This window comes from Arctopsyche grandis, chromosome 10, assembly GCF_051622035.1.
Source record: "Arctopsyche grandis isolate Sample6627 chromosome 10, ASM5162203v2, whole genome shotgun sequence".
Classification (NCBI taxonomy): domain Eukaryota; kingdom Metazoa; phylum Arthropoda; class Insecta; order Trichoptera; family Hydropsychidae; genus Arctopsyche; species Arctopsyche grandis.
This window is the reverse complement of record NC_135364.1, coordinates 9409015-9436298: the sequence shown is the minus strand read 5'-3', so window position 1 is coordinate 9436298 and position 27284 is coordinate 9409015. Positions and strand designations below refer to the sequence as shown.

The following is a 27284-nucleotide window of genomic DNA, read 5'->3' as shown; positions in this document are numbered from 1 at the left end:
AATTCAACGCAATTATAATAGTTTTTTACTAATGCTATTTTTGCCCTGGAATAATAATCCAATTTCAGTTATGTTCGTTTTGCAGGATTTCTACAATTTTTATGGTAAATATTCTGAGATTTACCTTTCAGTTTTATACAAACACTTTTCGTATTATTAAATGAATTATTGTATAAACAAATGTCTCACATCAACATAAAACATTCAAACAAACAATAATATTATATGTTGCTTCATTGAATAATATTCAATGAAGCAACATATAATATTAGTTCTATAATAAGATGGTGCTGTTTTAATCTTGAGAATTCCGGGTTGGTACGATACGAGTACACTTACGAGATAATTTGGTCACTCGGACGTTGCTCGTAAATTGGTAATGATCGAGTACCATACGAGTAATTTCTGATTGACCAAATTAGCGTACTCTGTCTGAATGCATTCGTATTACATCAACCCGGCACGATTGAAACTAATAAAAGTGGTTTTCCGACATATCTTTGTATGGGTGACGTAACATATGTAGCTGCACACGACATTGCCGCGCCGACAAACCCGCGCAGAACAACCCCGTCAAAGTCACGCAGAATAAAAATACAAAATTAAATTAAAATAAGTTATTTTTGGTTTTATTCGATTTTGTATAACTGTTCATCGAAAGCTAGGGTTTGTGAGTTTTTGAAAATCAGGTTTTCCAATATACATACATATACATATACTTCTGGTTTTAAAATTTGAAAAGCTGCTTTTAAATACTAGAATTAATATTCAATAATTTTCTGTGAAAAGGGGCTAAAAATGATTTTTTTCGGAATTTTTTCTCATATTCGGAAAATGAAATGTAAAATTTATTCCCAGCTGGCAATAATAATTATGGAAATGTTTTAATTTTTATTGCATACCAGTGGTCCTACCCAGCTTCGCTCAGTAAATGGAAATGCAGTATAGTAGTAAGAATACCGTCGAACCATGAAAAAAATCTTCATTTGTTTTTTTATTATATTTAATTGAATCGAAAAAAATAAATATTATTTAACGACCGACCAATGACAGACGTCTATAACCAATCCAGCTAATCAGAAACGACTTTTAAGAGAGCCAATCAGGAACGAATTACAGACGCCTTTTCGGTTTTATATATGTAAGTTACAGAATATTTCAAGTGAAAATTATTTTCAATAGTAAAAATATATTTTCATCAATTCAAGCAGTGAAAATGTATTAAACAATGAATTTACAATGTTTAACTTTATAAATTTAACCCTAACAACCCAATCTTAAATGAATAGGGCCAACCCTTACTTAACCTAACCTATCCTAAACCTTAAATAATACCAACCCTAACAATCTAATCTAAAATTAATAAAACCAACCCTGAAAATGAAAAGTCAGTGAAAATATATTTTCACTTTTAATTTAAATTAAAATTCAATTTCACGGTGACATATACATATAAGATAAAATATTATACATTTGTAGGTATTTAATTTTGTCGGACGCGGCTATATAGACGCGGCATTTTCGTGCTTGGCTTTGTCAGAGTGCCGTTTGTATGTACATATGTAGATATGTATGTATGAAAGGGATTTTCTTAAGTGTTTCATCATTAATAATGGTACTAAAATTTGTTTGGGTAAAATAAAAAAAAGACGTATCGTTATCATTTTAAACGATTTTTGGATACATTTGGAATTCATTCATTGATATTTTTGTAGGTGAATTTTAGTCACAATTTTGTCTGAATAATGCAAGATGCGTGGGAAAAAATGTTAATTTAATTTATCCACCCTCCCCCTCCCCCCGGTGTAAGAAACTAATGAGATTTCGGCAAATTTAATTTTCAACATTTTATCTATAATACATTAAATTGAAATTTGAATATGAACTGCCCGAAGCGGTAAGACGTGAAAAAAGTTGGCATAATAAATGAGGATCGATTAATTCTTTGCACATCGTACAAAATGGGAGTTTTTCCTCTTGTAAATTTGTTTCGGCACTCGATTTTCTTATGAAACGTGCCCGGTTTGAAAAACATGTGACGCCTACGCGAAATATGAAGGGCGGGGCCGGTGATTAATAAATAAAGTTTAGCAGACCTGTTTTTAATATCGCAGACAGGAGAGCTGGCCCCGCGAAAAGTTTCCCTGAGAACAAACTGCTAGAGAGAGAGAAGCGCGGAAACAAAAAAAAGAGGTGTTTTTTAGGATGTTTGTTTATTTTCTTCTTCTTTTTTTGACGTATAAACATTTTTTGTTACAGTTAGCCACGCTCGGCTGGGTGGACCCGAAACTTTGGCCCGGATAATGACTCGAGTTTCAAGGCAACTTTTTTCACGCGAACGCCTGCCCGAGTGAACCTCGACAAGAACTTACCCCTCGACGCGACGCACCGTCGACCACCTCTTTACAACAAGTGCTTTCATTTCTCTTTTATTGTTCTTTCTTGACAACGACAAACACACGTCCGACGAATCCTTCACGCTCCATTTTATTCTGATTTTTTTCCTATTCGTCGTTTCAATCAGTTCTAAACAATGCGCTCGGAAGTATCGAATTTGCGCCGATACGTAGTACGCTTTTTGTGTAGAGTGTTATGGGATAGTTTATGAACTATGCGGGGGGTGTTCGTTTGATGGGTTGATTTTAGTGAAATTGGGTCAAATTTAAGCTTAGCGCATTGTATTGAATTTTCCCTGCAAATCTACACACATATTTGTATATATTTTTTATTTTGTTTGAATAGTTAAATTTGGCTATTTGTATTATTTGTAGTTTAAACAAAATATGAAGATACGTATGTATGTACAGAGAGAAATGTTATATTAATAGAAGTGGCTTTAGGCGTCATATTGTTGTCAAGTGACGACTGTCCACAGACAATCCTAAATCATTTTAGCATCAGTCGTATTTGACGCTTGGTGCTCGACGTACATATTTACATAAGTCCGATAAAAACTTCTCTGTTTGTTTATATTACTCGCAAGATGGGCAAGCATCGGTAAAAATTGCACAATGCATTAAAAAATGGGATATATTTTTATAAGTAAATTGATCCGATTGTATTCCGTGCGTCGTAGCGTATTTATAGAGACGTTCCGCGTAATATTGACAACAATTATTTATTTGTAAGGGCCCTTCTATTATTATTACATTTCTCTGTATGTATGCACATATGTATGAAGATCGTTATTATAATTTGCAAGTCTTGTAAATTCACATCTACCTACCTACATACATATATATATATATATATATATATATATATATATATATATATATATATATATATATATATATATATATATATATATATATATATATATATATATATATATATATATATATATATATCACTATAATTCGATTAAGAATTGTTACACGTTTTACTTGATGAAACCAGACCACAAGATTAATAAAAATATTTTAACATTGGGTTTTAGAATCGTTTTAAATTCATCTTTCTATTTAAATATAATTGTAAAAGTAAGGTCGATAAAATAGTTTTCATTTTACTTGGTGAACAATGTAATTTTGGATTTATGAATTTAGGTAAAATTAACTCCCATATAGATTTGATTGCTTTTGTATATCAACATTATTGCACTCACATACGATGTGTTTATAATAAAACTACATTAAAAGGCCGTCAACATGTTTTTAAATCTTCCAAACTTCGTACACAAAAAAAACTATTATTTAAAGATTTATTTTCAAAATTCTATTCATAGATATCATACTAGCATAATTTTATATTAAATAAAATACTTATTTATTCTCGCATAGTATATAAATTTCTCAAATTAAATCTTTCATTCAAATTTATAACACAATGATATCGTTTATTACGTGAAAATATATTGAAATGTATATAAATTTTATACAAAGTTGAATACAGCAATCACTACAGTTTGAGAAATGCTGAATTCTTACGGTCGAAGACAAATGTAAAAAAGCTGTGTTCAAATTTTTAATTTATTAATTGATTGAAAGGCTTAGGAGTTATGTTTCTTTACTTTTAGTGTTATTTTGCGAAAAACACACGAACTCTCATAGAGTTTTAAAAAAATTCGGACGGTCCGTTATGAGTTAGTATAAGATTTCATAATTGAAAGTATTATACGAATAGTCTTAATATTATTTTACCAAATCTTGTCGGATTAACTTTTGTTTAACGTTGAGACTAATTACATTCGTCAATTTTGATTTGTATTAAATTTAAAAATAAAAAAAACCGAAGCAGTAAGGAAATAATGATTTTTGTAATTAAATATAAAGTTCGAAATGTATTTATTTTCAAGGAGTTGTTTACTTTACGGTGTTTAATATAAAGAAGTATTTATTTTATTTTGTTTGAGATGTCGTAATCTTTCTATGGAGAGTGTAAACATTTACTTTAGACTCATTAAATAAAAAATGTTGTCGTTTGTATAAAAAACGTTTTTAATAACACTTATTTGTTGATATGTACATATACATATGTACATATTTAGTTCTTGTATAATATATGAATATAATTCTAATAGGGTAATTTATTATTTTTATTTTTTATTAATTTGCAGTTAATTAAAAGTTAAATGTGTGGCAAACGCAAAACTCGCAACGATGTTCAGTGAATGTGTTTGAAGTGTACAAGATTTGACATTTTCAAAAATGGCGTCTGTGGACTTGAAATCGGTCGTCGCAGCCCTGCTGTTCATCTTGACGACGTTGACTTTGGACGTTGTCGACGGTCTGGAGCCGGTGGATTTGTCCCAGTTCGAGGCAGCCTTCCAAGGTGAGTGAAATTTAACATTTAACGCTATTTTTGACGCGATTCGTTTGTATACCAGTTAAATTTAATATTTTATCGAAGTGAAGGTGTTGCGAAACCCTATGCCCCGGTATAATGTTACGTTCCCTCTCTACCTCTCTCGCTCTTTATTTCGCTCCATTGCTTCTCGGCAATTTCTGCTCTGCAACCCACCTAATCCGCTCTTGTTTTCTCCCCCTTTTTCCACCGCCTAGTCTCTGGATCCACTTTCTTTTGTATCCACTAGCTTCTTAAGTTAAATGCAGTCTAGGTGTAATTGCAAGCGATAGTGGAACTTTTGATTCTTTTTATTTTCTTATATTTAATTCTCGCCAGATACATAAATACATACATATGTACTATGGATATGTAAATAATTGAAGAAATATGTATGTGCACAAATGAAAATGATAAAAGTATACCAAGCAAAATTTGGCCCATCTCAATATTAGGATTGTGAATTTTGAAAATAATAATGATTTCCGTATTTATTATATATTCTATTAGATATAAAGCGTTTTGGCGAAGGAATTTCAAATTATTTTTAGAAGAAGTTGAGACACATCCCAAAGATTTTCTGATTTACAATGTAGTAAGGCAATTGAGCAAAGGATATGTTTTAGCTACATATTACCTGAAATAAGAACATTTTTAATTTTAAGAAAGGATATTAGCTTGACATATTTTCGAAACAACGAATGGCTTTTAAAACATGAAATATTGGATTAATTTTAACAAGGAGTTCACCGACTTTATGAGCTTCAAAAATTCTTATAATATGAAATTTTAAAGATGATTGAAAATAATGTCTAGCAAAAACCTAAAATAAAAATAGTTACTAAAAATAGTCCATCCATAATAAACCATCGCCACGGTTTTTCCAATGGGTTTGTGAAAATTAGAATTCCAATGGATTGAATTGTAAAAATGACACAATTGAAATCTTTCTATGTATGTATATATATATATATATATATATATATATATATATATATATATATATATATATATATATATATATATATATATAAATATATATATATATATATATATATATATATATATATATATATATATATATATATATATATATATATATATATATATATATGGAGTTCGGTCTTTCGTGTCATGCGGGGAAGACGTGCTTCTGCGTTCTTCCCGCTATTACTCGCTTAAACCCGGCTATTGCACGAAATTTAATCTAAAAATTTAACCATCTAATCACTTATTTTACTAATTGCATCCTAGTATAATTTAAGTGTAAAAATAAACAGACGATCGGCCGTTAACAGCGTTTTTAATATCAGTGATTGCGAAAAATTTTGTGTTAATTTTGTGTCAGTTACAAAAGCGTATACGAACGAGATACATCTCCCTACCTGAATACAAAAAAAAATAAGGGTCGCCAGTCAAAATTCGGTCCCACAGAAGCAATAAATCTTCCACATAATTGCTTTCAGACAAAAATTTTTAACGAACTTTACTTAATAGAATAATAGCAAACAGAAACGGTGTTTCCCAACTGTCTAATAGTTCTTTTTCATATTTAATTTATATTAAAGTAATTCGTGTAATTTTATATTCTTTACTAAATTTATTATTAAAATATTAAATTGCAAACCGCACTCACATATATAAATCCGTTGTCTCCAAAGAGGCGTCTCACGATAAAGATCTGTAAAAAAGTAGTATAACAATTGCTAATCTATTATTATCATAACTAACTACTTTCACTTACAAAGTAACCCTGTTAAATGGCATGTAATAACTCATAAGTGATCCAAGTGATACCTAGGATGACTATCTGTCAAAGCTGACCACAGAGAAGAGTCTATGGCGGTAAGAACTCACTCCTTGAATGGAAATCTCTCTCAAGTACCGCCTTTTTCTCAACACATCTTGGATAAATGCGAGAAAAATAATATCCAAACCTCCAACAAGGTAAGAGTGACGATGGATGATAGCTTAGCTAATAGAAACCTGTATTTAGCCACGTACAATGTAAGAACGTTATCGAGTGAAGGAAGTGTGCTTGCATTAGAGAATGAATTAGAAAATATCAAATGGGATATAATAGGACTTAGTGAAGTAAGACGAAAACAGCAAAACCAAATAATCCTAAAAAGTGGTAACTGTCTCTACTGGAGAGGGCTACCAAATGGTAGAATAGGAGGAGTAGGGTTTCTTATCAATAAGAGAATAGAAAGAAATATTATAGAAATAAGCGACATATCGGAACGTATATGCTATATAGTATTAAGAATCTCGAGCAGGTACACTTGTCAAATCTTCCAAGTGTACGCCCCCACATCTAGCCACCCAGACGAGGAAATAGAAGACTTCTACGAAAAAATACAGGACGCATACGATAATAGCCGTCACCACTTTAAAATAATCATGGGCGACTTTAACGCAAAAATAGGACAAAAGGCAAATACTGAAAGAGCAGTAGGCAATTTTGGTACCGGCCAAAGAAACGACAGAGGCGATCGCCTCATAGAATTCGCAGAACACAACAGGCTCTTTATCACTAATTCATTTTTCAGGAAAAACACCAACAATAAGTGGACTTGGGAGAGTCCTAAAGGAGACAGAAACGAGATCGATTTCATCCTAACAAATGCCCTGCACTCCGTTAAAGACGTTAGTGTTTTAAGTAAAGTAGATATAGGTAGCGATCACAGATTAGTCCGTGCCAAGATGGCCATTAATATAAATTGCGAACGTAGGAAATTAATAAAAGGATGCAGTAACTCTCCAGATTTCGCTCAACTAAGGTCTAGGAAAAAGGAATTCGAACTCGAACTTGGAAATCGATACGGGAAATTAAACCCAGAAGCAGACATCGAGGAATTGAACACTGTAATTAGTTCGGTTCTAACCTCAACAGGTAAGAAATTAGGTGGATTCAGGAAACAGATTAAATTAAGCAAAATTTCAGCGGAAACAAAAAACCTAATTAAGCATAAAAGGAATTTAGATAGGGATAATAATAAGCAAGAATACAATCTAGTAAATAAGGAAATTAAAAAGAGAATAGTCAGGGATGTCAGGGATTTTAACAGCAAGCTAATAGAAAATACCATTAAGAATAACCGTAGCCTGAAAAAGTGCAAACAGGATCTTTTCTTAGGCAAAAACCAAATGATCGCAATCAGATCAGAGAGCGGAGTAATAATTAGGAATAGAGAAGAAATCATAGACAGAGTTTACACGTTCTATGCAAAACTATACGAGAACGACAACGGCCAATTCCCCGCTCTGGAATCGACACACGGCCAAAGGGTTCCTGCAGTATTGCCTAGCGAAGTAGAGGCCGCGCTAAAAACTGCAAAGAACGGTAAATCCCCAGGGGAAGATAATATTCCCATTGACTTACTAAAATGTGGCGGCCCCCCCCTAATTAATATCTTAGCTAGGCTTTTCAGCAAATGCATCCAGAACCAAGCTATACCAGAAGGATGGAATAACGCAACTATCATTTTAATACACAAAAAAGGCGACAAAAGCGATATCAAGAACTACCGACCCATTAGTCTACTTTCAGCGGTCTACAAGCTCTTCACGAAGGTTATTACAGAAAGGCTGAAGAATATCCTCGACGAGAACCAACCTGTAGAGCAGGCAGGGTTTAGGGCAAATTTCAGCACAATGGACCACCTCCAAGTAGTTGGCGAACTAATCGAGCGCGCCAACGAATATCAACGGCCATTGTGCCTAGGTTTCGTCGATTATGAGAAAGCCTTCGATACAGTTAGTCATAATGCAGTACTTAACGCTCTAAAAACACAGGGAGTGCCGGAAACCTATGTGGGACTGTTAGCTGCAATATATAAGAATGCCACAGCTTCGGTTAAAATTTTTTCAGGTACAGATAGATTTAGCATAGGAAAAGGAGTAAGACAAGGAGATACAATCTCGCCCAAGTTATTCAATGCGGTGCTTGAGGGAGTTTTCAGGAAATTGGATTGGGATACAGCCGGAGTAAGCATCAATGGTCGCTTTTTGAGTCACCTTCGGTTCGCAGACGATATAGTTTTAGTAGCTCGTGATTCAGCTGACCTACTTATCAGACTAACACAGCTGGACAGGGAAAGTAGAAAAGTAGGATTAAAAATTAACGTAGATAAGACTAAACTAATGTTCAATAGTTATTGCATGCCTGATAGCATCCCCTTAGATGATAAACCAGTAGAAGTAGTAAATAATTATTTATATTTAGGTCAAATAATTGACATGTCTGGTAGTAAAAATGAAGAGATAAAGAGACGTATGAAATTAGGGTGGAGTGCATTTGGACGGATGAATGCTGTTTTTAAATCAAAAATGCCACTCTGCCTGAAGAAAAGGATCTTTGATCAATGCGTTTTGCCAGTGATGACGTATGGATGTGAAACTTGGACACTGAACGCCAAGATGCAAAATAAAATCCAATGCACTCAAAGAAGTATGGAACGCTGTATGCTTGGCATAACGAGGAAAGACAGGAAGCGGAACACGTGGGTGAGAAATATGACAAGGGTAGTGGACATAGTGGATAGAGTGAAGAGATTGAAATGGCAATGGGCGGGTCACGTAGCTAGGAGGATGGACGAAAGGTGGACAAAAGAAGTGCTTGAATGGTACCCGAGAGAAGGCAAAAGAGTAAAAGGAAGACCGCAAGGAAGATGGGTGAACGAAATTAGGAAAATGTGCGGAATGAGATGGATGAGTGTTGCGCAAAACAGAGACGAGTGGAAGCGTGTTGGAGAGGCCTTCATCCAGCAGTGGATGGCGAATGGCTGTAAATGATGATGATGATGATATATATATATATATATAATGTATAGAAAATACTGATATTTAGATGATGTTTATGACATATTTATAATAAAAATTGCGAAAATATTAAAATTATTTTGTTTCTGCAGCTATTTAACGAAGTTTTGCCTTTTTAAATGAATATTTTTAACTTCTATGTACTAAAAAAAAGCAAAAAATTTAGATGAAAAGTACCTCCCAACCTCAAAAAGGTTGGGTACCCTTAAATATACTGTATACTCAGTGGCGTGCGGTCATATTCTCCCTGTTTTCGTCGCACAGCCTTACTTACGTGTGTGCGAGCAGGACACAAGAGGATGCGGTATGAAGTTACAGCATCCTCTTGTATCCTACTCGCACAAATGTAAATAATGTGCGATAGAAATAGATAAATTTTCACCGCACGCCACTGCCGGAGTGTATAGTTATTTGACAAAGATTCATTTATTTCATTTTGTCGTTTCTACCTTGGATATTTACTTTGTGATCATCATCGATATTAAAAAAGGTTCAATTTATTACTGGAATGATTATAAGTTAACGAGACAACTGATTATTTACAAAGCGGCATTCTTTTAACGAGGTTTTTACATACCTCCTTTACGTTTCACTTACGATTACAATTCAGGAAAAAGTTTGACTCTTATCCGATCGTTTTCATACTTTGCCATATTGCTCATTTTGGTCATCAATATAAGTAAATGGATCCTCCGCCATCACGATAGAGATAAAATATCGTTTAGGAAGCTTTTCAAGTCCGATAATTTTTAATCTCGGACTTGAAAATTTTTATTAGTTTCACTTCATCAGTGATTGATAAATTTGTATTTACACAAATTTTAAACGTGACATTTTTTTACATGTACATACATATGTATTTAATCTCATGTATGTCATATAGTTATTTGTCAAGCTATACTATATCTTTCTGTATTATATGTACATATGTACCTATAAATAATAGGCATGAATTGGTATGTGGGTCTATTTTTTGCTGAGTTAGTATCCTTGAAAGTATTAAGTATACGACGTCGCATTGCGGATAGCATTTTTGTCCCTATTTATCTACGTATTTACATACCTATACTATGTATGTAGTTACTGCATAAAATATTAGCGAAAAGTAGCGTAAAAAACTACGTATAAATACGACGCGAACCTAAAGTGAGGGAAATGACTTTCCTGCTTCGGATTTCGATTTAGAGCGAAACGGAAGACATTTGCTATTCATTGTATGTACACATTCAATTTATGTCTATGTCAATTTTGAGTTTGTCTACGGACCGAATGGAAATTTTGTATGGTTTCCTTTGAATTGCTAGACTTGTATGTGTGTGTTTTAACGGGTTGAAAAATGATCATTAGACTGGATGTCAACGTAAACGTAGCTACATATGTATCTGCCAGAAAGGGGACACTTTTCCGCAGGTGTTAATTAGACAGATACATGAAAAATGATCGCGATTGTGAGCTGTAATAGATAAGGTTTCATATGTACTAGTATAGCATGCGCTCTACGATTCTATTCCCATAGTATGATAATATGATAAATTGGATGGTTATTTCAGTTTATTATTTTTATCTTATTATCTTTTTAGTAATAGAATAGACTAGTTGTTAGCATATAATGCTTTGAACAAAGTGGTGACGGGTTCAAATCCCACTGGTTTCTACTGGCCAGACCTTGGATTTGTGACTCCAGGTCGATCGTTTCCTACTAGAGTTTGCCAATTTATCTGATTTTCATTGAAACGGTTCCAGAAAATTGACAGCCTTACCCATTTTCCCTAACACTCGAGTTTTTAGCAATCGAATTTCGCTGAATTGTATAAAATACTGCAAATTTACGAATTTGACCATAGTCTGTGAACGTTAGTTGATATGTATTTACTTAGTATAACATTAATAACACTTGTACTAAATGTTCAATGTTTCTGGCCGGAAAGGCGGATTAGGGTTACCTGTTAGGTCTTCTTGGTATAAATTAAAAATAAATAAATGTATAATAGCAGCTATTTATCTTGCTCTATACTTTACTACGTTGAGACGTTGCATATACATATGTACATATGTACTGTCACGTTCCAGGAAAATATTTATTTAATTTTTATTTACTACTTGGTTAACCAACCAAGTTTCTTTATTGTTATTAAAATGTTACATTTATCTTATATTATAGATATATTCGAAAAACGATAGATTATGGAACGATGACTTTTATAATAGGAGACACGTAGAACTATTTCACTTTAACTTTAACTTTCGTTCACTTTATTCTGCTGCTGTGCTGATCGTTATTTGCGGACGCGTTCTCGGAGTCTTTATGATGACGACTGTCACTCAGAGTCGATGATGATGACTGTCCGTCACTGCGGAGTCGATGTTGATGACTGTCTCTCTCGGAGTCGATGGTGATGACTGCTCTCTCGGAGTCGATGGTGATGACTGCTCTCTCGGAGTCGATGGTGATGACTGCTCTCTCGGAGTCGATGGTGAAGACTGACTAATGCGATCGAATGGCGATCTATATAAATTATTTGTTATCTTATGGGCTGGGCGCATTCCTGTGTTATCTGAATATCCTATTACAGGAATTTTTATAGTTTTGTTATTCACGTATATGAGCGTGTGAAAAGTACATTTGATATTGTGGGAACTAGAGTGATAAGCGGGGTACATAACAGTACATATGTATGTATGTCGTTTTGTTTTTAAATGGATAGTATGAATTTTCCTGGATAATTTTGGATTGTAAATTGTAGTATTATTTTTGGAAAAAGATTAATTCTAATAATTCATTCGTATCAAAATCTAACTAAATATTTTTATTTTACGAATGTACATATTTTTTTTTACTTTCCAAAGTAAATACGTGCATATGGAACTGTATTGTAAAATTATACCGAGCACATTCATGGAGACTTTTTGAGGGAAGAAAATAAGCCCCATTTAGCAGTACGTGAGATTATAACAGTGTACAAGAACCTATAGTACATTACTCAATATGTAATTTTTGGTTGAATATTGAGGTTTATGTATGGGGTATGAGTACTTTTACACTAGACTGTGACGTTCTCTGTACGTTATGTAGACGTGAAGTAAAATTAAAAAAACCTCATACTAAAGTGCTAGTGGAAGTGAAATTAAAATGCACTAGCGAGCGAACACTCGTGGCACAATGCATATACTGCTACTCACTTGTCTACCACATTCATATGTACATATGTACATATGTACATTACTAGGCGTCATAATAGATGCAAATGCGTAGTCGTACATACTACATACGACAATTTGAAATGGACGCATCTATAGTTAGTCGACGACGATGACGAGGACGAGTGTCAGTTGTCAGTGGGTGTCACCGTGACGTGGGAACAAAAGGTTGAAGAAGGGACCAACGGGCGGAACGAACCGCAACCTGACCGACCATCACTCAACCGGACCACCTCCCACCGAAAACAGTCACCGTCGTGTCAACGATCTTAACGTGTCTATGGAGACGTTCGACGGTGTCGTGAACCTCCACGAAATAATAGAATAAGGATGAACGCCTGCCGTGATGAATGACTGTTGATGCGACCTTACGAACTTGACTCTACGCTCCGCGCTTAAATTTCCGCGATGATCTCGCGCCGAAAATGCCATGCCAAGGTGGGAAAACGTGTTGGGTCGGATTGACGGTTGAAACTAGGATTTAATTAAAACGCCGTACGAACTAATCATCGTTGGATTTTACGAAAAATGTTTTTTTAGTTGTTGATGTAGAACTACATGCGTCTACATATCCAGTTCTTAGTACAGCAGCGTGTCTCGTGCGGTGGTTGCGTTGATACTACATAAGCACCGAGAGTGATCTCGTGAACTGACCGCGATTGACATTAATAATTTAATGCTGCTGATCAGACTTTGAAATTTGTGACTTCAAGTCGATCGTTTCCTATTAGAGTTTGCCAATGTATCTGATTTCATTTTTGAAGCGGTTCCTTTATCAGATTGGCAAAAAAACCATCCCAATATGTCACCACTATTTGAATGTGATTTCAAAAATGTATAACAGGCCACCAGTATTTTTAAATATTGTAAAACGTAAAACATATGTATTTCATGTTTTGCGAGATATTTCTAGAAATGAAGAAAACTGAACTTACGACAATTTTTAAATATAACGGATCATATGAGCCATGACAAGAATTATCCCAAGGTGACACATATAGTTTCAATTTTGGTACATATGTAAGTACTAACAATTTTTCAAACGTAACCATACATAGAATACAAACAGAGACATTAATGGACAATGAACAAATTTTTGATAGAAAGTAAATTTGCGAGCAATACATTATCGAGGTAGCTTTTAAAAGATATAAAAAATTCGGAATTTTATTAACTCGAATTTTCGAAAAAATAAGGGGGAGGATACAAATTTATTGAATCCGCCACAAGTAAGCTAGAAAAATCGGAAAAATCTAACGTGAGATGATTTGTGTGTTTTTTTTAATAACCGCAAGACCTCACCAGCAGCATACTTGGCTGGAACTTAATCCCATGAGCTATCTACTGGTATGTATGTATGTACTCTACCAGTGCACTATGCCGTAGCTTTAATAAATGACTTATGTTCTGGTCAATTTATAAGTAAAACGTACTGTTCCAAAATTTTCAACTTTTATTACTAGAAGCTGGTTATAATACGTTGATTGGCAAGACTGTAAGAGGCAGTGAAAATATCGAGACGTTCAGACAGTGTGTCTATGTAGTAGTCGAATGGCCTTTGACAGAGGTGAATTATAAAGGTAATGATGTTCGTAAAGCAAAGGTTCAAAACAACGATGACGATGATGAAATAAGTGAAAATCTTGAGCTAGGGCGTTGGTAGTTTTATATTCATATACGGTATACAAATATATTTCGGCCTCAGTAATTTTTCTCATGACTGATCGACGGAACTGAGCAAAAAAGCTCAAGTTTCTGCTAACGAGATTTACGATAACATTCCAAACTCTCAACATAGTGAGAGAATTAGAACCACCGAATAATCTTATTACCCATCAAATCATTGCTCCCCCTCTTTGTTCTTATCCTTCTAAGTACATACATACATATGTACCAATATATGTATGTATATGTACATATGTACATATATGCGGAAGACTCGTTGAAGATATACCCTTCCCATGAGATTTCACATCTTTATGAAACTGCAACGCTTGAAATCAAGTTAAAATCATACATATGTACATATGTACATCACATATGATATTACATAATATTTAATAAAACTTTGCTATTTCCTAGCATTTTTCGTAGGAGGTTCGCAGTTTTTCTCATTGTAAAGCAGTTTCATGAAATGAGAAGACTTCAAAGTAACTGCAAAAATGTATTTACTTACATATGTATTCTGATATATATGTATATACATATGTATTCTGATGAAAATCAGCTGATAAAAAGTCCAGAACCCTAGCGCGGCTTAGCATCACATATATGTATGTATGTGGATTTGGTTTGGAATATAATTGGTATCGATTTTTGGATATACTCGATAGGATTATTTTTTTACGTACATATTTTATGTATGTATATGTGAATATTCGAGAGCGATTCGATTTGCACCCCATTGCGAAATGTGGCTCAATAGTGAATTTGACCGTTCTATTGTATTGCAGGATCGTAAGAGGATTTATTATTACGGCATCGAGATAATACATACATACCTATGTATGTACAAACATAGTAGACTGCGTTTGCCAGACCGGCAAAATAGGCCACATCTCCAGATTGTGCAATCGTGGATGACCACCTTGTACCATTAGACCATAAGTGGATGACCAATACGATCCCTATAATAGAACTAACATATGAATGTACATGTATATGTATATAGTTGATGTTCAGGTGGTAGGTTCACGTACATATGAGAACATCATTAATCAGCCTAATAAATGCAAAGTGCTATGAAGTGTGATCACATTAACCATGGTCCCGTGTCGGACGTTTCGATTTCGAATCATTTTTTGTCGTGGTCGGTGGGTGGGTGGTTGGGTGGGTTGGCTATGATATGCACAATGTACACATGTATGTGATTTCCTCGTTTGAGTAATGGTGTACTTATCGTGGATTCTGTGAAAAAATAGCATCGTTCGATAATTAAGACGGTTAATCCGGTTAGCTTATTGTGCTTTCAATGGGTATGTGATGTGCGGGTTAATCGCACATAATGGGATACATATTGCATCTTATCTTGTTGGGGTAATTTCGATTTTCGTGTGCGATCGTGTAAGTCGAAGATTGCACGTATGCTCTATTGAAACTATTGATAATGTGTGTTGTAAAATAGTAGATATTTATTATATTATCTGTTCAAATGGAAGAAAATTTGACTGATACTCATTATTTGGTTTCTAGTTGTTTTGTTATTGTTTGAGTTTTATTTTCTCGCATTTTGGTAATATTATTTTGCATTTTTGTTGTATTAATGCCGACTCTAAAAATACATACACATGTTATAAATAATAAATAAATATAATAAATCCAATTTACACACCGGAATATTGAAATGAAGGATGAAAATTCGAAAAGTGTACAATGATTTGAGTGGGGAGGATGGATTTTTGGTGATTTTAATATTTGTGTAAGTTGTTGTGATGAAGTTGTGACCATTTTAAAATACAATCGGAAAACTCAACATAATATGTATGTATATATGTATGTACATACATATGAGCCATTATATTTAAAAGTCCAATTTTCAGTTCCAAAAACACCATTTCCGTTTGACTCAATTCCCAAATCGTTATCACTTATTTTAATTCACTATGTCCAGAATCTCGGAAAAGCAGAATAAACGTATTACAGGCCATCTTTATTTTTAAGTATTGTTAAACGCAAAACATTATATGTATTTAATGTTTTGTGCTATCTAGCAACACTGAATCACTATTTGTTACCATTATATGCTAACTACTGAGCTGTGTTTCTGGATTAATAATATATTTCACTCAAGCTAAGCTTCTAAGCCTCCTATAGATATGTCATTAGCACTGACAGATTTAACGACATGTGGATGTGTGACCCATCTCAATCCATTATATATTTATTGAATATAGGAATTTCATCTCAAGCAAAGCTCTGGGCACTATCTTTAATACCAATAATATTGTGTTATTCAAATTTTGCCAAAGATTATAGCCAAATTCAAACCTTTAGAATTTTCGATTTTTTTTCAATCGAAATTGTGAGCCATTGAGCTAATTTATTATATTTAATTATTTAATATACAATATTTTTTAAATAATGTACATATATTTGTGTCATCAAACGAAAAGACTTTTGTAAGAAATTTCAATTTTTATACAAGCTTATTATTAGCGTCAATCTAAGCGATTGGCAATCAATCTAAGTATGTACCATGAAATTCTTGCCAGTCAAAAATTTCTGATCTGATTTTGAACCACTTCCTCTCTTTAGATCGCTCTGATATTTTACTGACATATGATATGGGATTTAACTAATATTGAAGTAAGCTAATGTTTCTTACATGAAGGTAGAATAGTTTAGTCATTAATGAACTCATTAAAAGTCACGTAGGGATCTTGTGTCAGGCCGAAGCGATGACAGCTAGCTATCCAAACGCGGCTTTCTACCGCCCCTTCACAAATTACTTGAAAAGTTACTTTTTTCACTCTCATTCAGTGAAATCCGCGATAAATATATATTATACAATAAAAAGTTACTTTTTCCCTTAAACTAGGAAAATTTAGGAGTTTTGAACATTTTTTCGCTTGAACGGTATTTCCGTGGACATTTTGTCGCTTGATTATTTTGTCGCGTGAAGATTTTGTCGCTGGTACATTTGCCAGTGCACCAATTGTCGGGTACATTTTGTCGTTGAACTTTTTGGAAGTGAACCAATTGTCGCGTAACCGTTGTTGGCTATGTCATCGGGTACAAAACTAGTCTCATATATAATCTTAATATTACAAGCCTTTATATTTTCTCATATACATACATACATAAGTTTATAATCCACCAATAGATTAAATAATATAAATTACTTTCAATGATTATGTATGTATTATACATACATATAATAGCTTTTTCATTGTCTCAACTTAAATTTGATATAAAGTGATGGTAGTTAGAAGTTCTAAAGCGTTCCAAATCGATTTTGAAGATAATTTTTTCCAGTTGATGAAAGTATTCCTTATTCTCTTTATTAAAGTTTCCGCTCGTCCCTCATATTGATCGACAAAAGTTCTCATTTCGAGCAAACAGTGTGTTGTCATGGTTCCAGGGATTCGCAGTGTTGAGGAGTGACAACGCGCCAGAGTAAATACGGTTTGGGGGGCTTCGGTCGGTGGCGTCATCCATTACGGGGTCCCGAACTTGACGGATGAGTGTTACAGGACCTGGGTGGGTGGGTGGGTGAGTGGGTGGGCGGATGACACACGCCTCCCCTCCACCCCGTGTCACACCATCGACCACCTCATTTCGTATAAAATATGAGTTGGCTCAGGTACGGCCGACACAATATGGACACGACCCCGTTTCAAATTTGAATCCGTCTCCAGGGTCGAACCGGGGCGTTTCTTTGTTCGGCGTCTCGGGAGACAAAGGGCGGCAATTAGTCAACTCGTTCCCCAATAAATCTCGCGGCCGCCTGACAATTGTTCGAAATAATGCCGACGCCTTAATTATTATCGTTATTGTTCGTCTCTTTCTTTGCTCGCAAACCGACCATTTTTTAATGCGCAATTTTTTAACGCGCCCTTTGACGTTCATGGTTCGTTTGTCCCTTCTATAAGTGAGGGAGAGTGACAGGGCGTTGAGGCTGAATGTCGTCGCTTCGTTTTTTATGATATTTGAACACAAATCCGGGTTGATTATTCCCAGAGTGCGATTCCATTTGGGTGGAGTGAAAATTTTTCATTGCTATATTACGGAGGATTTTATTTCATAAAAGCGTTTTTCAATTTAAGATATGTATATCATATATGTGTGTATAAAAGAATGAAAGCTCGTTTTTAATATCTGTGTAGTCGTAAGTAGGGTGTAATATTATATATGTACATATTATGTAGATAAGACAAATGGATGCTACATCAAATAATGCAATAAAGTAGAATAATTAATGATAAGCATTTTAAAAAGGTTGTTATATATAATGTATTTGCGTACACATATATTTTTTACTTTATGTATATATGCACGAGTAACAATAGATGAAGCTTTGTGATCATAGGAAAATTCAAACTCGATATTTTGACTGATTCGAACTCATAATCGATCACTGATCATTATGAGTTTTCATGATCTAGATAAAATGTGTGTGATTTTTTTAATTGCATTTAAAGATTTCTGACATATATGATGCACAGATTGGTATTATTTTATCACAAATATAAAATTGAATTTCAGCAAAAAGAAAATTTGTTTTTGTTTCGGTGAAATTATATAAAAAGCAGTCTACAACTTACGAACTTAAGGAAAGCTGTAAATGGATTTGAGAATAGTTGTTTCTTATGATTATTGTAACTAAATGATTTTTTGTGCAATAAATTTTAATAATTTATAATAAGTCACAAATATCACAAACTATTTGTTATGCCATTGTTCCTGTGGGCAAAATATTATATGGTCATTAAGTTCTGGTAGAAAGACAATGTCGTAGTTAATAACCTTGAATTATGGGCGGTTTCTACGTTGAAAATCGGTTTTATGGTTATTATTTATTTAAGAAAAAGAAGCTTTTAAAAAGGCTTTAAAATATTTTTGAAAGCTTGAATTTTTATACTATTTTTTAAAAATAAATTTAGAAGTTAATGAATGAAAGTTATTAAAGCGCTGTGTTTGAAAAGCATCGCAGAACGATAAACGAAGTCAAATTATTCTTTTTTTAGAGTTTTCGTATTTTTTTGGCCAATTATTATGGAAATTAATGCATGATACTTGTTGAAGCGGATTATAATAAGGTAATGAAAAAGTTTCGTTAATTGTTTTGTTTTATGCGTCTTAAACGAAGTCGAAACTTTGAAATCTTTCGCGGGACGCAATTCAATAGGTACGAAACAAAAGGAGACAAGAATCTTCCGCGGGTTGAGCCTTCGTTTTTATTTTTTTGCCGCTTCATTAAATGACGACAAAATAAACGGCTAAAAGCGACTGTTGTGTAAAATAATTATAAAGTCAACGAGTTTTGAACGTAGATGGAAACCGCGATATCGTCCGGAGTTAAATCCAAGGACCAAAATCTCGCACGAAAAAAAGTGTGTAATAAATTTTCGATTACTGTAATAAAACTTTTCTTTTACACGCGAACGCTTTATGTTTACCGGGAAATGTGTAATAAACGGTTTTTTTTATAAGGGCGTGTCGACTGCTCTTATCGAGTAAACTGACGATGGAATTTTTGCATTTACGCTACAAGCGTAGAATGGAAAATTGAAAACTGATACATTTTTTATGATTCGACAGTTTATTCTGTGTGTGTGTGTGTGTGTGGATTTTATTTCTATCATAAATGACCGTAATACTATTATTGTGAATCGTTTGGATGCGATCTCGATATTGTTATTTTCGATAAAAATCTCAAAAAACGTATGAACGATGTGGATGTGGATAAAGAGTTTTGACATTCGATTCCAATAACATTTGTATGTACATATGTACATGTGTAGTTAACTTCCTCAATTTTATTGCTATGGTGTACGAGTTTCATAATTATGTGAACTGTCTCACGAACGTCTTCGCCATTACTTTTGATTATTTTTTATCAGTAGGTATTTGATTTATATCAGTGGTCGGAAACTTGCGGCTTCGGACTGGCATGCTGCCCTTTGCAGAATAAAATGCCACTTTCAACTTCATCTGTTTTTTACATAAAATTGCAAATATGATCAATAAAAATGGAATTATTTGAGATAGTGTGAAAAAGGTGAGTAGATACTACGAATAGGCACAACCTGACAGTTAATTCTTATGATTTCGTTATTTATTATATTCCTTCTAGTATGTCAGTTACATTTGCTTACTTCAATTCGAGTTGACCTCTCCTCCTTCTATATGTTGGTAAAATATCAAAACGATCGAAGAGTGGAAGTAGTTCAAAATCAGCTGAAAAATATTGCGCCATGTACACACAGTCAGTGAAACAATCAAAGTGAATATTGTTTTGTCTTAAAAATATATAAATACTAGTGGTTTTACCCGGCTCGGTATTTTTAATATAATTTAATATGGACCGCTTAAACATGGCTAATGTAATATTAAACATTCATTTGTTTTTTATTAAATTTATTTGAATCGAAAAAAAATAATATTCAACGATATCGTCGTCATAGGAACTTTGATTTGATTTCGATGCTCCCATCCAAACTTTACATAGTTACAAAGTCTCTTTCGAAATAATATACATATATTAGATGTCATTTTTGTCATAAATTATATCGCCATTCTCTTTTAAGAGTGGCTATCAGTGATGTGATATGTATTTCAAATATATTTGATTAGGAAGTTCGCACAGAGTGGATGTTAATATTCCTTTTCAGAATTATTATATTTTGCAGATCTGAACAATTAGGGATCGAATTTGATTCGTACAATTGAGAGATGATTGATAAAATCAAAATTAATTTGCTGATATATTTGGAGATAGAAGTATGATGATAGAACATGCTATTAAAATTTGAGTTAAATTTTAATTATTAAAAGTTAATTTGAATATGCATTTCTTCAGTAATATTTCAACAGCTTTCAATTTTACTTTATCTATGTACGTAGTAACAATAGATGAAGTTTTGTGATCATGCGAAAATTAGAACTCAATATTTTGACTGATTCGAACTCAGAATCGAGTACTGATCACCTTTTCATGATCTAGAAAAAATGTGTGTCTGTGTATTTTGGAGATTTTTTGAACACTTAACAGTCTTATCGAACTGAAACTTAGTATCGGTTACTGAAATTCCTATCGACACGACGTACATTTTTGTGACTTTTCCCAATTTGATTCTTAGCTTGAAAAAGGTTCCCGTAAGCTGTTCTATGCGGAAATTTAACTTCGAATATACACATTTTCATCAAAATTCCAACGGAAGGGCTTTTACACTAACAAGAGTGTGTCAGTTTATGTAAGCTGGGGATTTTCGAGACATGTGCCAATAATATTGACCGGTGGAAAAGTTTTGGCAAAATTTTCGTCAAGCTTTGACATTTTTAGGTCGGAGAGACATGTCGACGCACACGTAGCCTCGAATAACCTTTTCACTGTCGGCGTCGACAGCCAACACCATCTGCACTCGTCGCCTTCGTGGTGTTAATTCAAATGTATGTTAATCTGCGCTACAAAACCAATTGCGGGCGGCTGTCGAAGGGCTGCCTTCGCCCTGAATACATTAAGGCCTCAAGACACCGTCTGCGTTATCTGACGCAAGGGCTTAACCACGGGATCACTTCCCCGCCATTGCCCCCACTAATGATCGTCTCGAATAGCCTGTCTTGCCCTCAATGTGCTTCAATGCGCGTTTGTTTCGAATCACTTCAACTGCCAACTTTTGGACCGGGTGCTTACGCAACTTTGAAAAGATTCGCGTTGTAAAAGTGATTTTTTTTGCAGTTGTTAAATTAAATAAACACGAAATTGGTTTTTACTGTCGCCGTTTCGGTTTAATTTCGCATAAAGGCGAACGGCTGATTTTACGGGGTCATTTTGAGATCGCATTATTAGGTGTCAGTTGAGAGGTTTTGTTTCGGCTGAAAGACTCTTAGCGTAAAACGATGTTAGTAAAATGTCGATTGATAATAATGATACAATTAAGTTCGATAATAGGTTGAAATATGTCATATTTACATACATATGCAAATATGTTGTATAAAGTTTGAGCTTACATACGTGTAGGTAATACTTGGGGTATTGAAAGTTCCGAAATATGTAGCGGGTGTATTTCCCGAATGGAAGTTACGGTTTTGAATCCCGGAGAGTTCATATTTGATTTGATTTTTGATTTTTAAATGCTTTTTATTATTACGAAATTATGTTCACAATACATCTTATATCTATTTTAATAGCTACTGATCTACTGATCATTTTCTATTTTACAATTTTAATTTAATTTGGTTAGTAATTACAGTATTATATTATTCTAATGTTAATCTAAAGCATAATAGGAAAAAGAGCTCAAAAACCTATTTACAATCCTTATAAATGTTCATAATACATCTAATACATAATATTAATTAAAGACTATCTAAAGTCGATGACCTAAAGCAGATTGTGTTTAGGTAATCTGTGTTTATACCTGAAGGGTATAGACATTTTGTTGTAATCACCGAGACTCTTCACAAGTGTGTTAGTATGGTTATTAGTGATTCTTTCATAGAATCTACTGGTTAGTTTGTTAGTAATGTCTGTAACAAACGGAATATTATATATAGCATGCAGTTTTTTCAGGTTAGTATATATGGGTGTATTATAAATTATTTTAAGGGATTTATTTTGTATTACTTGGAGCTTGGAAAGGTTAGTATTCGAGGCGTTATTCCATACAGGTGAAGCATAGGTTAATAATGGTAATATGAGCGCGCGATATAATTTTATTTTATTTAGCGTTGATAAAGAACTATGGCGATTAAATATTGGATATATTGAGGATATACCCCGCATCGCCTTGCATTTTGCTGCCTCAATGTGAGGTGCTTATCTCATTCTTTTATCAAACGTTACTCCTAAATATTTTATTACTGACTGCCATTTCAGACTTTCTCCAGAGGGGATTTTCAGATCTGAACTTGGCTTATGTTTTCTAACACTAAAGAATATGGCGTCTGTTTTGGTTTGATTAATTTGAATTTTCCACTTAGTGAAGTGTTCAGTCATTGTTTTAATTGCAAATTCAAGATTTTTAAGAATAGTGTCTGGTTTTTTGCTACTTGTGAAGCAAGCTGTATCATCTGCATATAGGGCTATGTGACAGTTTTTTGGAATAGGTATGTCATTTATATATATGGAGAACAAGAGTGGGCCAAGCAAGCTCCCCTGCGGAACGCCAGCTGCGATTGTTTTTGGAGACGATAATTCATTATTTACGCTAACCACTAGCTTTCTACGAGTTAAGTACGATTTGATGATGAGAATTAGATAGTTTGGTATTTTGTTAATAAGGAGCTTATGAATGAGTCCATCGTGCCAAACCGTGTCGAAGGCCTTTTCTATGTCGAGACATACCATTCCGGTACTTCTCTTCATATTAAAGTTCTTCGTCACGTGTTCAGTTAGTCTTGTTAGTTGTTGGGTCGTGGAATGTCCAGTGCGAAATCCAAATTGTTCATTTATTAATTTCTTATTTACGACTTTAAGTAAACGTGTGTAGATTATTTTTTCTAGAATTTTTGAAAGCGTGCAAAGTAAGCTAATGGGTCGATAATTGGCCGGGTTTTTTGAGCTTTTATCGGGCTTAAGTATGGGAATCACGTTGGCTGTTTTCCAGTATTCTGGGAAATACCCGGTGAGTAAACATGCGTTGAATATTTTAGATAGTGAGACTAAAGCTTTAAATGGAAGTTGTTTGATTGTGATGTTATCTATTGAATCTCGCCCAGGTGCCTTTTTATTTTTTAAATTACGTATTATATTTTGGATTTCACACGGATGCACCAATTTTATATTTTTAGTACTGTTAGTGGGAGTTTTTGTGATGATTTTAATGGACCGGTTGACTTTATTATGCGTTGGTATGTGATTGTAATGTTGTGTGAGTTTGTGATGTTTTTGGAAGGATTTTGATAATAGTTCTGCTTTGTCGCAATCACGCGTCACTGAGATTCCTGCATCATCTAATGGAGGAATCGAGTTTTTTGTCCTGCGAATCGCTTTAGCTAATTTCCATAGAGAGCCATCAACTGAGCTCAATTTTTCTAATTTTTTAGACCAAGCTTCATTTTTGATTTCTTTGATTCTAATTTTAATTTGATATGTGAGCTTATTAATTAATGTTTTCAATGCTGGATTTTTTGATGTTTGCCAAATTTTACGGAGTTTATTTTTACTTTTAATTAGATTTGCAACAAAGTCAGTTATCTCTAATTTGTGTTCAATGTATTGTGTCTTAGGTATGTGAAGGTGTTTGGATCGAGTTATTGATTCCGTTAGGTGTATTATGGAGCTGTCGATTTCGGTTTTGTTTGTGAGTGTGGTTGAAGTTAGAATGGTTTGGTCATTTATGTATGACTTGAACTCTCGCCAGTTAGCTCTCCCGTAATCCCAACTATGCTTGATGATTTCCTCGGGTTTCCCGTCGATTGAGAAGATTATCGGGAGATGATCAGACGACAGGGTTTGAAGGGCATTTGGTGTCGATATTTTTGGGCAGTTCTTGACGAGGACAAGATCTAGTGTGGATGGTTGTGAGTTATTTGTGGGATAGTGTGTGTATGTATCCGGATGAAGTAAGATTGTATCTGTTAGTTGAATGTATTTATAAAGAGTTGTGCCTTGTAGGTCAGTGTTTACGCAACTCCATAACGGATGTTTGGCATTAAAGTCACCAGCTACCACTACCGAACTACCAATGTTAAATATTTTGTTAAGATCGGATGCCAATAATCGTTTTTGGGGAGGATTGTAAGCGGATGCTACTATGTGATGGGTGTTGTTAATTGTTAGTTCGATGGCGGTTAGTTCTAAATTTTTTAGTGGCGGGGTTATTACGCGACAATGTTTAATTGACGATTTTATAAAAATGGCAACTCCCCCTCCATGCTGTTCTCGGTCTTCGCGATAGCAGTTAAAGTTAGGTAGGTTAATACGGATATGAGGTTTTAAGAAGGTCTCGGAGATTAAAACTATGTCAACACAGTACTCACCGATCGCCGACTCTAGTTCGTCAATCTTATTCTTAAGTCCACGAGCATTCCAAGCTAGAATGTTCAGTCGCCTCCCGTTAATCAAAGACATCGAGATATTCGACAAGCATGAGTGCCAGCTCTAGTTTGTCGGTGCAACCGCTGGCCTTGGCACGAATCTCCTGGAGGATCTTCAACATCTTCGTCATAGACGCCATGGAAGTTAGGTCTGTTGTTGGTTGAATGTTGGGATTGGTTGGTTGGTGGGGTTTTTTAGGGATATTTGGGATATTTGGTGAAGGAGTTTTAATGGTCGGTAGCTTTGGGAAGTTATGATCGTTAACGACCGGGATATTTTGTGGCTGCGCCACTGGGAGTTTCCAAGGGTTGGCTTTGACAATTGATGCTCGATTCTTCCTCGATTCCAGCATTTTCAGATAGCTCTGTCTTTTTGGACAGTCTTTGAAGTTAGCGGGGTGAGATCCTGAACAGCCTGAGCAGACAGCAGGGGTAACTATTCCTTTATTGCATTGTGCGGTGAGGTGAGTGCCGGCACATTTGACGCACTTGGCCTGCCGATTGCAGTTTTTCGCAGCGTGTCCATATTCTTGGCATCTGAAACATTGAGTAATATTTTGTAATTTACTAGTATATTTAACGACACTGACCTTTGTGTAACAGATGTACCGGATTTCTTTAATCTTCTTTGCCGATACCGATGGCTCGAAGAACACCAAGTATAGCTCGGTGGCGTTGCTCCTAGGCTCCTTCGTCTTCATCTGTATGACTTTGGTTACAGGGAATCCCTGTCTGATGATGTCATCTTTAATATCAGCTTCCGGCAATTTCGGCAAGCCACGTACGACACTTTTTATTTCCTTTTCCTCCTTCCTGGAAAAGGTATGGAATTGTCGGTCTGGTGTCAATCCATCCCGAAGTTTTTTAAAGTCTTCAAGACTTTTACATTGTATCTTGACATTATTTTGACCAATGTAAGTCATTGTGAAGTCTTTTATAAACTTCTTGATCGACTCGATCATGCTGCCGTGAGTGCCAGTAGCTGTCATGATGATGGGCGGGATTCTTCCACCGCTTCTGGGGACATCGGAAACTTCCAAGAGCCCTTCAAATTTGTTTTTCTCCTGAATTTTAAATTCAGGAGCAACATCTTTCACGTTCTTTGCCGTATGTTTTGGAAACTGCCACTCGGTCTCCATCTGAGCGGTCTGAGAGCAGCCTGGTTGAGGAGCTTCGGTTGTAGTTATCAGTGTCTTCTTAATTTGCTTTTTCAGGTTGGATCCTCGCATGGTGCCAACATGTGTTCGTTTGGTGTTCGTTTTGTGGGGGGTGTTTGTTTTGTATGTTAAAAGGTGTGGGTTTTTTGACGGTATGGCGTATCGCTGTATTATGAGCGCTCGCACAGAGAGTACGTCTTCGGCACGTCCGTTCTCACGGAGCGTCGAGTGACGAGTGGTTCATATTTGAGTTCAAGTCTATTCTACTGAAATTGATCGAGGAAAGTTATTGAGCATTGTGCAGGTTTGCATATTTTCTTAATTTAGAATTGGTAATTTGCAAAAACTATTTTCAATTTTATGCATATGTTGATTTAGTTTATCTACAAAATGGCATATAAAACATAGTATAATACAAAGTTCGTAAAATATCGCAGTTCTCACGTTGGTCTCAGCTCGAAATCAAGCCAAAAGCCAAAATCAGATAGTTGAAAATAAAGATCAACTGATTCATGCAGAGAGACGTCAGTTGCCGTCAGTGTTTTGGCCATAGCACGCATTTCGAATTATCATGCATTCGATTATAGAAGTATAATAGAAGTAAAAGCACATACATAT

At 34.6% G+C, this 27284-nt stretch overlaps 2 protein-coding genes across 3 annotated transcripts in view; one reads left to right on the top strand and one right to left on the bottom strand.

The window, feature by feature from the left end:
- The window catches only part of LOC143917831 (uridine phosphorylase 1-like), a 348253-nt gene that overhangs the window by 119608 nt on the left and 201361 nt on the right, over positions 1-27284 (bottom strand). The gene's annotated exons all lie outside the window — the stretch shown is intronic.
- Positions 1-27284, top strand: part of SP2353 (EGF like, fibronectin type III and laminin G domains protein pikachurin) — a 203169-nt gene that overhangs the window by 15210 nt on the left and 160675 nt on the right. Inside the window, exons 2-3 of one of the 2 annotated variants that reach the window (XM_077439423.1) lie at positions 2260-2412; positions 4559-4773. In XM_077439423.1, the coding sequence (XP_077295549.1) occupies positions 4650-4773 (124 nt within the window). In that variant the 5' untranslated portion in view covers positions 2260-2412; positions 4559-4649. The remainder of the gene's footprint in view (positions 1-2259; positions 2413-4558; positions 4774-27284) is intronic. The other variant, XM_077439424.1, reaches the window with a different exon arrangement.